Source organism: Podarcis cretensis (assembly GCF_951804945.1).
Source record: "Podarcis cretensis genome assembly, chromosome: 9".
NCBI classification, from domain to species: Eukaryota; Metazoa; Chordata; class Lepidosauria; order Squamata; family Lacertidae; genus Podarcis; species Podarcis cretensis.
The window spans coordinates 61,939,230-61,951,589 of NC_137178.1; the positions used below are offsets into that span (position 1 = coordinate 61,939,230).

At 39.5% G+C, this 12,360-nt stretch overlaps 2 protein-coding genes across 9 annotated transcripts in view; one reads left to right on the plus strand and one right to left on the minus strand.

Moving 5' to 3' along the window:
* Positions 1–2,584, plus strand: part of ZAR1 (zygote arrest 1) — a 31,256-nt gene extending 28,672 nt beyond the window's left edge. The window contains exon 4 of the mRNA XM_079989826.1: positions 1,837–2,584. Within this exon, the coding sequence (XP_079845952.1) occupies positions 1,837–1,893 (57 nt within the window). The 3' untranslated portion in view covers positions 1,894–2,584. The remainder of the gene's footprint in view (positions 1–1,836) is intronic.
* The window catches only part of FRYL (FRY like transcription coactivator), a 147,082-nt gene that overhangs the window by 18,385 nt on the left and 116,337 nt on the right, over positions 1–12,360 (minus strand). For all 8 annotated transcript variants that reach the window (XM_079989545.1, XM_079989544.1, XM_079989541.1 and 5 more), the window contains 7 exons: positions 11,152–11,292; positions 8,634–8,831; positions 8,076–8,237; positions 6,992–7,066; positions 6,657–6,833; positions 2,594–2,794; positions 601–771 (listed from right to left, as the gene is read on the minus strand). In XM_079989545.1, the coding sequence (XP_079845671.1) occupies positions 601–771; positions 2,594–2,794; positions 6,657–6,833; positions 6,992–7,066; positions 8,076–8,237; positions 8,634–8,831; positions 11,152–11,292 (1,125 nt within the window). The remainder of the gene's footprint in view (positions 1–600; positions 772–2,593; positions 2,795–6,656; positions 6,834–6,991; positions 7,067–8,075; positions 8,238–8,633; positions 8,832–11,151; positions 11,293–12,360) is intronic.

Genomic DNA, 12,360 nt, shown 5'->3' on the forward strand with positions numbered 1-12,360 from the left:
GATAGACTGCTTCATCTTTGAAGTTATTGCATATTTTAAAAAAAATGTTTGCAATGGCAAACACAAACTTAAAATACTCACTGATTTCTTATCAGCTACCAGCTGGGAATCTGGCTTACTCCATATAGCATTTCCATTAAGAGAAAAAAATGCCACTAGCATATAGATCTCCTGTTCAAATGGACTAGCTGAATCAACTAGTTGCTAACACAGCTGGCCTGAGGTTCAAATTTCAATTAAAGCACCCAATCACAAAGACAAAGCAAAAATGGGGGGAGGAGGAAGGGGGGGAGGGAAGACCACAGGAAGATAATTGCTGCATCCAGAAAACCATCTTGCTTATTCAATTATTGTTCTGCACCACAAAATATCCATTATTAGCCCTCAAACCTATTTTTAATCTTTAGTGAACATCTTTAGTTCATGAAGGAAATGATTGGTTTCCAGAAAACATTCTCGTTCCCTTATGCCACCACAACCGGTTCAATTAAACAATCAATTACAGAAGAAAATGCTTTCGGAAAGGAAGCAAAGAGATACTATACAGTGCTAGAAAGAGCCCAAATCAGCCATGCACCAGCAGCCCATATTATTCCCCACCTCAGGCAGCTGGTTGCTAGCATTATCTAGAGGGGAAACCTCCAAACTTGGGGTCTCGGATCTGATTTGAAGCACTTCTTCCGTTCCAACACTGCTAGTGGAATCTTGAGACTGTAGCAGCGACCCAGAATTATCTAGTGCTGTGTCATCAGCAGCTGAGTCACTGTTGACCTAAGGAGACAAAAATAAAACAAGGATCAGCAGAAAAAAAACAAATAAACACAAACACCTCCAGCTAATTACAAAGCAAAATACAGGCAAAATTTTGCACTACTTACGAATTCAGTTACCACCTTGTGTATATCTACCACGCTGGAAACACGTATTGAGGATTGGAAACTTTAGTCTTAAAGCAAAAGGCACATTTCCATTGATAAAGCACAATGGAAATGCGCTTCCCATTTTTATTTATTTTTAAAAAATCTTATATCCAAAAAGGAACTCAAGATGGCTGAAAAGCAGAAACATCATACAATATTTAAAACATTTCTCTCAGAAATCAGGACGACCAAAATTTTAATAAGGAGTAGGGTAAATTTATGATTTATCTTAAAAACCATTGCAAACAATTAAAATCATTAGTAGGACTGGAATAACACTTGTAGTTTAAGGTTGAATTTTGGATATAATGGAGATGGAAAATATTTGGATTATTATAAAAGATGCAGGAGGATATGAAATTGATTAAAAATAGGACCCACAAAGGGAAGGAGGGAGGTCCAGGGGATTCTCTGGAATCTTGTTTTTATGTTGTATCTTGGATACGGATGGTAAAATATTAATCTGAAAAACCAACTAAATAATTATTTTTTAAAATTTCTCTCTCATACACCCCATTACAGTAGAACCTCGGCTTACGTTACCCTCGGGTAATGTAAACTTTGGGTTATGAAAGCAGCAAACCTGGAAGTATATTTCTGGGTTTTGCCACTTGCACATGCACAGAAGCGCTCTACATGCTGAGCACATGTGCAGAAGCGGCACCCCCGGTTGCGGAAACCTCAGGATCCAACCGGAGCTCCGGAACGGATCCCGTCCACAACCGGAGATACCACTGTACTAAAAAACAGAGTAATAAAACTTCAATATCCCACTGAACAACAATTAGTGGGACCACTAGTGAGAATTGGGCAGGTATTAAAATGAGCAGGAACCACAGAATATTTAACCAAAAGTCTTTTACAAGAGCCATGTTGTTGTAGCCTGAAATATCTCAGTTGGCAAGGGGTGAGCAAGTTATGCCAGAGCAGCATTCAGTGGATCATTCCCGTTAGCTGTCATTCAGGCAACTAGGAGGAGGAGAGCCAGAGGCTGCATACCAACTTATCCAGTCACTGGGGTCAGCTGATCAAGCCGTCCTGGACGTGCCACAGCCTGCATCTGGTGGAAACCAGGGTCTTTTTGGTGCCCTCTTTATGGAATCGTCTCTCTGAATTGAGGCAGGTGCCAAAGCCAGAAGCAGCTTGATCCGAGTGGCAGCGCTTGCTTCCCAATAGAAAACTACATCTAGCTTTTAATATAGACTGGTTTCAATTTGCCTTGGGTTGGTTGCTCCTGTTTTGTACATCTGTGTTAATTGTTGTGCGTTCTTGTTAACTCTGTATAGCAGTACCTTGGTTGTCAAACGGCTTGGCTCCCAAACAAATCGGCTCCCAAACAATGCAAACCCGGAAGTGAGTGTTCCAGCTCGCAAAGGTTTTTTGGAAGCCGAAAGTTTGATGCGGCTTCCGATTTGAGTGCAGGAAGGTCCTGCAGCCAATCGGAAGCCGCAGCCAAGTTAGCCACTGTAATGCTAACTTGAGATTTTTATAGAAGGCAGTACAGAAATGTTTTAAATAAATATATACTGCTGTACTTAAAACACCACACTTCTCCACGCCTTCTGCAGAAGAGAGACCAAGTCAAAACTCTGAACAATTTACACACTAGATAGTACCATTCGAAGGTTAAAACAAGGAGAAACCCAATTATTATCTGAGATTAAATGTTTTACCATCTGTGATCGTGATAATATCTGACTTGCGGTCAGGGCTTCTTCCTCTGAAGATTCATCAGTATCTTCCTGATTGGTCAAGTTCAAGCTCGGGGTACTACCAGAATACTGATATTCTTGGAGTGATGGTGTGTCTCCCTTGTCAATACTATCCAGGGAACGCCTGCGGACTCCCCAATTGAAGTTGTCCATACTTTCACCCTGTAATAAAGGCAATGCTTATTCTAAAGCTCTCAGAATACACAGAATACTGAAATGAACACAGCAAAACAAAGCCACACAAATACTGAATTAATTGGGAGCAGAGTTTCAATCAGCCCTTCAAGTTAATTGGATATATAAATTCAATTAATGTTGTTTGTATTCAAAGTGTTTTAATACATGGCAAAAACAATTTCCTTAATGTTCCCTTGCAGATGCCTTGTGTCTGGATGGCAATAGCTCAGTGTATTATTTTCTGTAGCCATATATCCTTAGCAATACAAGGTATCTGACTACCAAGCACAGACAGACAAATACATCACAGATGACAAGAGATGAAACAAGCCACTGCACCAGGCTGCAACTTACCTGCAGCTCCTGGTTCGCAAAAAGAAAAACACACATAATTAGAACGAGGACAAACACTTAAAGATACTTTATAATGGGGGCATTTTCTATACTGTATGCTTGCCAACAGTAGAAGACTGATTCAAGCTCTGGAAAAGCTTTTGCCAAAAAACCCTAACATTTCATTTTCTCCACATTGCAGTAAAATCAGCTAAAAAAACATTATGAGACAAACACTTAAAACAAGATGGCTATGGTACATTTTCTCGGTGTAACATATATTAAAACAAATTTAGCGAATTGTTTGAGGGTAACACAGATGAGATTTTAAATTGACTTTATCTACATTTACAGAACAAACTATAGAATGCATAAATTTTACTCACAGTGCAGGAAAGCATAAATGTTTTTAGATAGTGTTATGATTATTCATGTCCTCAAAACATGAATGTTTTCTTCAATCTTGAAGTAAAGAACTTTTTAATTCCTTGCTAGGAATGGGAATGTGTTTTAATAGCAGCTTGCTTATGGGCCTCTTTGAATGCTAGCCCTATGTCAAGGGTGGCTAACCTTTGACTCTTCAAAGGTTGCTGGATTACAAACCATCATCCCTGACCCCTGGGCCATGCTGACTGAGGCTGCTGGGAGATGGGAGTCCAACAACATTTGGAGGGCCACAAGTTCCCCTAGCCCAGCTAAGAAATATACTGTATTTTTCCGTGTATAAGATGCCCCCATGTATAAGATGACCCCTATTTTTTCAGCCCAAAATTAAGAAATAAATATTTTAAACACCAAACAGAACAACTTTGATATTTTATTAAATATTCAAAACATCGGTATATTTAGCACCGTATAGTTAAATATCAAACTGTGAGGCAAGCTGTGTAATGGCGGCTGCTCCTGTCAGTTCAGTGTAACTCCACTGTAGCTGCAGCTCCAGCTCTCCCACCTATGTGTTGCACTTTTGTCTCAGTATTTACGGTATGTACCGTATTTACTCCACGAGCGCCTGTGTGTTGCACTTTTGTCTCAGTATTTACGGTATGTACCGTATTTACTCCACGAGCGCCGGCAGATGCGAATGCTGATCAAGGAGCTGCGACTGCCAGAGCTGGCTGAGTGAATGCGCTTGGGGAATGGGGGGTCTGGGTAGCCAGGGGGCGGCTGAGGGAACCAGGTGGAAGGGACAGTGTCCGGAGTGGGGGGTTATGGGGGGAGGTAGGTACCAGACCAGGGTTTGTCACGAGGCCAATAGTGAGGGGAGGCTGGGGGGAAAGAATATGGATGGTGGCATGTATTTATTTATATATTTAATTGCAACATTCTGTGTATAAGACAACTCCCAATTTTAAAAATATCATCTTATACACAGAAAAATACGGTATTTCATCAAAAGCTGTGGTCCACCAGCAATACATTGTCCTGTCCTGTAGCATTATTATTATAAATATTTATGTATTAAGGAGTCTGAGCCCCCACCCTTTCCATTACTGTAAGGCTCCTGATGTTTGGAGGTCCTAGAAATGAGACTAGTCAACCTATTGTTAAATTCACTATTAATGGGAAAGGCTGGAATGTTCCCTACAAACAAAACAGGTCAACTGCTCAAACATGGATGGTCAAGCTGGAAAGCCTCCATGTTTGCTCCTCAATGTTTCAGACACACAAAATGTACCCTTCCCACAATTTGAAAACCCCTAGCTCTATTAATGAGATAAGTCCTCTTACACTCAACTGCTACAACTGGTCTAAGCCAACTGAACTTGGAGGTACTTATATAAAAGATAATGCAAATATATTCCATAGCAAATGAGTGTAAAAATAAACATATCTGATCTTCCTTTCTCCCTCTCCTACCCCGTGTGTGTGTGTGTGTGTGTGTGTGTGTATCTGCAACACCTTCCACTTGCATGTGGCTTGTTTAAAAGTGAGAAAAATAAGCGAATTTTTTCTTTAAGAGTCAATATTAATAATGCTAGTGAGAATTTCATCTAGCATCAAGGCTTTGGGACACTTATGTGAAGGTGATTTACCATGTTCTCTCTGATCTTGGGACCCTTCAAATTCACTAGAACTTTGATGAATGCATGAGTGAGAGCTCCTTCACTGCCTTCAGTATTACTATGGCTTTATGCCTGCAACATCTTCACAGATGTGGAACTACCTGCAAGCAGGTAAACCTATTTTCATGAGAGTTCTAAATAAAAACTGGAGTGTTTATGAAGTTCTGAATTGTGAAGGAACTCCATAACTTCATTGGCTAAAAATGTAATTGAAGAGGGTTCATACACATCTACTTGAAGCAAAGCTCTGGGTCCTACAGCATCCTTATGTTACATTTTTAGAATAAAAATTGCTTACAGGCTATACCTGTCATTTAAACCTTCTGTGTGGGGATCAGCCCTTTACCAGGGCTATATGTATTCCATGATCACAATATAAAATGCAGAAATAGCTAATGAACACCAGATAATAGCAACCTCATCTCTATTAGGAGCAGAATTATACAAATAAAGAAATATATACACTTTTGCTTTTTTTAATATAGAGACATGATTCTGCCTTCCTTGAAAAAAAGAACTACTGGTTATTCTACTTGCTGAATATACACAACTCTGCCCTTAATCTTCCATAATGTGCATTATTATTATTTGAAACTAGCTCATGTCAGAAATATTATGTATAGCAAGTCCAATTATAAAAAAAAGATATTCTGCAATCTCTTTTTTCTGCCTGTACTTTTGAACCTTTAGAAAAAAATGTGGCTTACAGTATAGCATTGCATTGGTCCCTAAATATGATTTCCATGCACTGCAATGTTATCTTGCATACTGGAACAGTTAAGTTTTACTACTTCAAAACAGAAAAAATGCAGATAAAGATGACAAATGCACCATGAAACCAGATACAGTGTGAATGGCTAAAGGTCAAAGCAATTCCAACATAAACCTTTTGCCAAGATAGTATTACAGCATACCATGAGAATAGCATTTCATTTAAAATGTTCAATGGTATAACTTTTGCTCAGGCGTTGATGGTACTAAAGGCTATACTTCATGCTCTGTGTAGTTACACTGGGCAATGTGGTCTGTAGTTTTAGGACTGTCAGTAACTACCAAATATTGACATTATGTTTCCCAATGCAATATCCGGTATGGAATAGACAACCCCTCAAAATATTCCTACAATAAAGCCTATTGATAGTCCCATACCAGCAGAACTGATCCAAGATAAATACCAGTTCATTTTCCTTCCAGACAAATTTAAAGTGTGCAGATACTGTGAAAATAACTTTTCTTGGTATGTCAAAGAGCACGAAATCTTGGACAACCTGCTCTTCCAAGAAAGATATCTCAATTTTGCTAAACTATGGCATTTGATACATTTATCAAAGGCTCTGATTAAATACAGTACATCAAAATGGAACGCATAAGGTCCCCAAACCTTTCTTTGCTTGAAGGATAGCCTTGTGGAAAAGTCTCAAAGTGGAACTACTGCTGTATGGACTTACCTCTGCATCTTCCAGTTCAACATCTAGAAAGTCAAAGTCTTTAAAAACTCCAAACTGCTGTTCACTGGTATTATCTTCTACAGCCACTTCCTCTTCCTGAATTACTTCTTCTGTTGCTGAAATAAGACTAGTTTGTTGGTCCCCAACTTCCAAGTCTTCATTAGAAGAAAAGACAACCTAGAAAGACATCCATAATATAATGTAACAGAATACAGAGGAGTTTTCTTTCTTAATGATGCACCCCTGAAAAATTAGGAGTGAGTCAAGGCAACTTGAAATCACATTAGTCACCATAATATGTCAAACCTCAGCTTCTGGAATCTACAATTACTTACAGATGGGTTTTTGGGAAGACCCGATTCTGGACCACACAGAGAAAGTACATTCATTAGCTTCTCCCTGGTTCTCCGCTGGAAAAAATGGAAACCATGTCACTTATCAGAGACAAAAGGGTTTTGATTATGCAGGCGTGTCTCCACCCCACTTATGCGGGGGTTACGTTCTGGACCCCCACGTGCATAAGTGAATTTTGTGTGAGGAGCACATTATAAAAAGCCTCTAAATGCCCGTTTTTTCCCTTTCTCTCCTGGTCTCTCTCCCTACAACTCTCTCTTCAGCTAGACATGAAGCTCTGGGGCTGGGCTGGAGACTGGAGGCCACACAGAAAAGCTGCTACTGCTGTGCTTTTGTGTGTGTCAACTGCTAGGCAGGGAGGCTGAGCAGCCTAAACAAAGCCCCGCTGTGCCTCTGAACTCTTTAGGGCTTCCTCTGCCCCACTGCAGTCCTCTTTGGGTTCCAGGGAGGGTCTCCTTGCAAGCCATGAGGATTCTCCTGCTCTCTCCCGCCATTTCCTGGTTTGAAACTATTTATTTCCCAGTGCCACATGTCTACACGGTCATGCACAAGGTGATTGTGGGTGGGGGGGGGCACCTGTGCTATCATATTCGGAGAGCTGATATTCCCAAATGTTTAAGTCGTATATGTTGTTAATAGTGCATACAGTGGTGCCCCGCAAGACGAATGCCTCGCAAGATGGAAAACCCGCTAGACGAAAGGGTTTTCCGTTTTGGAGGTGCTTCGCAAAACGAATTTCCTATGGGCTTGCTTCGCAAGACGAAAATGTCTTGCGAGTTCCTGCAGGTTTTTTTTCCCTTCCCCCCCCTTTTTCTAAGCCGCTAAGCTGCTTATCCGCTAAGCCGATAAGCCGCTAAAAGCACTAATAGCGCTAATCCGCTAAGCCGTCAATGGGCTTGCTTCGCAAGACGAAAAAACCGCTAGACGAAGAGACTCGCGGAATGGATTAATTTCGTCTTGCGAGGCACCACTGTATTACCATTTCTACAGAAAATGCTACAACACTCCCCTCCCTGCAATATTTTGAAGACCTAGGGAATGTGATGTTACTTCCAGGTAACTCACCTGGGACAACTGTGGCCTCTTCCAGCTGACAGGTACCAAGCCATTAGAATTTGATCCTGAGGAAGTTGAAGAAGTGCTCCTTGTAACAGCAATGACTTTAGGCTTTCCATTTCTGCCAGCTGCACTGTGCTGATCGCCATACTTGTTCCCAATAATTGGTGTCTATAAAGTGAAGAAATATATAAATGTGTAGCTTAAATTCTTCAGCTGAGCACATCTGCCTTACAATTCTCGCTTTCATTGTGTATTGCAAGGCAGGGCAAGGGGCATCTTGTGGGGAGATGAGGACTGTTGGCATTATCACTTCTGAGTTTCCTCTGTGACGTTGCAGGGGGGTCCACACTGCACCATGGTTTACTGAGGAATGGTGGGCAATGAAGCAAGCTGGGAGGATGACTGCAGTGCAGATAACAGAAAACTCACTCCAAAAATAAGCATTAAGTAATGGCTTGGCTTAGCATTGCTGTGAACCAGCTCACAGTATTTGTTTGGTTTTTACAAAATACAGCCTAAGACAAAATTCTAAGCACAGAGATGTTATATTCAATATGCCCTTACCTCTGAAATGTCAAAATGAAAATCTAACGTTTTCCCAGGTAGTTCTTTGGAGACATTGTTAAATATTTTTGTAAATGAGATTTCAGGAGAGCTTATGTCGCCACCGTAAGACTTTGGAATATCATTAGGTACCACAAGACTTGCCGATCGAGATACCACCAGTTTCAAAATATTAAGGGCTTCCTTCCAGTATGGACTCTAACAGGGGAAGAAAAAGAGCATACATACTGCAGTTAATTAATGTCAGTAAAAACAGAATTATAAGAAATTGACTAACCTCACCTTTAAATGTGAACATGATCTGCATTAGTCATTAAAAGATTGAGGAAAAATATATTAATATACTTCTAGAGAAATTAAGTTAAAATATTCAATTTATGAAACAGGTCAGTAGACCTTACCTCATATTAAGTATATGACTAGGAACCTTAAGATACGGTAGTTTGCTATCTACTACTGGAAATGTTGGAGAATATCCACTGTGTATGCTATAATGTCTAGCACTTCGTATGCTATGTTAGAATCTAAGAAGCTTCTATAGTCATTTTTAAATCATCCGATTTGTTAATGTAACAGTATGCTCACAACATGACAGATGGAATAAGTGGTTTTTATTTTGCTAGAATGGCTGCTTCAGTTGTCTTGGTGTGATTTAGAAATGAATATACTAGTTCACATGGGGTCAGACTTCAAATTTTCTAGGAGCAATCAAGACAAGAGAACACAACAGGAAGACTCTAGGCTAAGTGCATTCTCCTTAATTTCATTGTGACAAGCCTCTAAACAGTGGATTCATCTGATTGAGAGGTCAGTAAAAGGAAAGGAAAAAGCAGAAATCATGTAGTGAGAGAAAGAGAAAAGAAAAGAAAAACAACGGGGCTTGCTTTTAATTTTATTGCAATATTTTTGAATCCTACAATTGTAAAGACTTCAACTTGAGGTTGACAAAAAGTATTAAAAACTAGAACCTTTTATCACAGCATGCCTTATCACAACCAACAAGCACACACACACACACACAAATGCCCATCACATACTGTGCAGATTCTGATTATCATGTATGGGCTTAATAAACTGATATCAACAAGCCTTCTGCTAATAGGTAGAACGCCTTTGATTAAGCCATGATTAAACCAGGAAGTGTCTAATTAACCATAGTTTTCCAGTTCAGAAGAAACGGAGAAATACTGTTACTAACTTTGACACAAGCCAAGATACAAAAACAATGACCCTTCTGGTTTAATTGCAGCTTACACAAATTGGGCAGTGAATAGGCTGTACAAATGGACAAAAGATTCATTCATAGTTTGTCTTATTAAGCTCAGATATGATTGACTGAAGTAGGGCACTCTCCTTCAGAGCTGTAAATTCAGAACTGAGTAGATTGATATTCATATATCAAAACATTATTCAGTATTCTATAAATCAATGCCATATAATATATATTTATATTTTTCTTCTTACCAAGAACAGCTGGCACCCACATTTTTTTTACTCCACCTAATCAACTTAGACTTTAATATCAACAGTATGCAGATTACCAGCCTTTTATCTAGCTGAAGCATTGATTAAAAATATAGCCAATGAAGCAAAAGGTCCCTTAATCTTCCATAAGAAAGGTTAGAGGTGAAAGGAGCAGATGGCAGGCTATAAGATCTCCAACTACATTGATCATCTACTTTGCTTAATGTTTCCTGACAAAAATACAATAACTTAAGTGCTTATCTATCAATGGCCAAAAATGCACAGAGATAGACACTAACCATTTTTCCTGGTTAATTAGGATTAACGCATTTGTTGTGCTGTAGTTCAAAGGTAAAGGATAAAATTGGTAAAATGTATTCTGAAGTAATTGTATGCTCCAGGCATTCTTAACAACAACAACCCTTCTGCAAAAAGCCTAAATATCTCCCAGGGATTATATTTTCAATGAAATCTTGAAAGCTATGCTTCTAAATGTAAAACAATGAACAAGTTACTGGGGCACAAGTTGATGTGTGTGCTATCTAATAAAGCAATGCATTCGGATTTCATCACAACAACTTCAGTAGCTGTATCTATATGAGAAATGGCAACACAGGAAATAATTCAAGCATGCTTTTAACTTCAGTGTCTCTTCAATGACCTAGTGAGCATGAAAAAATATTATGCAGAATGTGGTTTCATGCATACAGTATTCCTTTTCTAGAGTTGTGTTTGGGAAGCCAATTTGCACATCTCTCACTGCTGAAAAATTGTACAGATTAAAATTCAAATCTGTACATATTATATCTGTGCACATGTTATCTGTAGTGTCCCAAATATTATCAGATAATTTAGAATATACATGCATTACTGCTACAGAGATGCTTTATGGGAATAAATAAAATGCATAAAATACCTGCATTGATAAAATAGAACTGGGGCCCCACTGTGCACTAAGAAATTCTGTCTAGCATCTTTGGTCTGAGTAAGCGCAAAATATCAGTGAAAATATATAGTATACACATTTTCAAATTAGGTACTTCAAAATACTCACCTGAACATATTTACCAATGATTTTTATAATTTCCAAATTGAACTGCTTCACTGGTGCTGCAGACAGGTCAATGTGACTCAAAAGGCTGTAAATGATTTGCAGTAAAGATTGCTGCATGCTGGATAGACCTTTCTCTAGCAGCTAAAAACAAATGTATAAAAATTGATTTAATCTGTTGTCTTCAAAATAGCAGATATTTGCTTTAAATTTGTAGTTTTGATTATGTGACTTTTTTTTCAATGTAAAAGAATTCTGATACTGGAAACAGAAAGCTATTGAACTAAACTGTATTTTCCAAGTTCAATATTTTTTTAAGCAGTTCCAACCTACCACCTTAAAAGGGAAACCCACAGAATTTACCCACCAGGAAACCTGTCTGCTTGAGATCTGAAGCACAAGTGTTTCTGTAGGGGAGACCCATGCAAATCCAGTGGCAGGATAAGTGGACTAGCATTTGTTTCACCCTAAATTTGCTGCCACTGCATCTCTTCTACTCTCCATCTCAGTATGCTGCAGTATGCTGGCTGCAGACTCAGCCAGATGATGGTCAGGTGGAGAGCACAGCAACACCAACCCATCCACAGTTACAACTAGCTAAGAGTATTGGACTGTGACCAGGGAGATGAGGGTTCAAATTCCCAAATCAGCCATGAAGCTCACTGGGTAACCTTGGGCTAATGACTCTCTCTCAGCCTAAACTACCTCACAAGGTTATTGTGAGGAGCTCTATCTTGAGCTCCTTGGAGGAAAAGGTGGCATATAAATGTTACAAATATAAAATAAATAAAGTGACACAGGGTTCCAGGTAAGGGGAGGGGGAAGAAGATGAAGGAACAGTCATTCTGGACTTTCTGTGGATAGCAGGGTCCTTGTCTCTTTCCAAATCATGAAACCAGGAGGGAGATAAGCTGTTTCACTGCATTGCCAAGTCAATAACATGAACCACATTGGAGTAGATCAATCTCTTACACAAGAAGAAAATCCCTTACTCCAAACCTATTTGACATTTATCTATGAAAGGACAAAATGCTCAGCTTTATTTAAGTGGGAAATAGTATAGCACAGGGATGCGGGTGGCGCTGTGGGTTAAACCACAGAGCCTAGGACTTGCCGATCAGAAGGTCAGCGGTTCAAATCCCCGCAACGGGGTGAGCTCCCATTGCTCGGTCCCTGCTTCTACCAACCCAGCAGTTCGAAAGCACGTCAAGT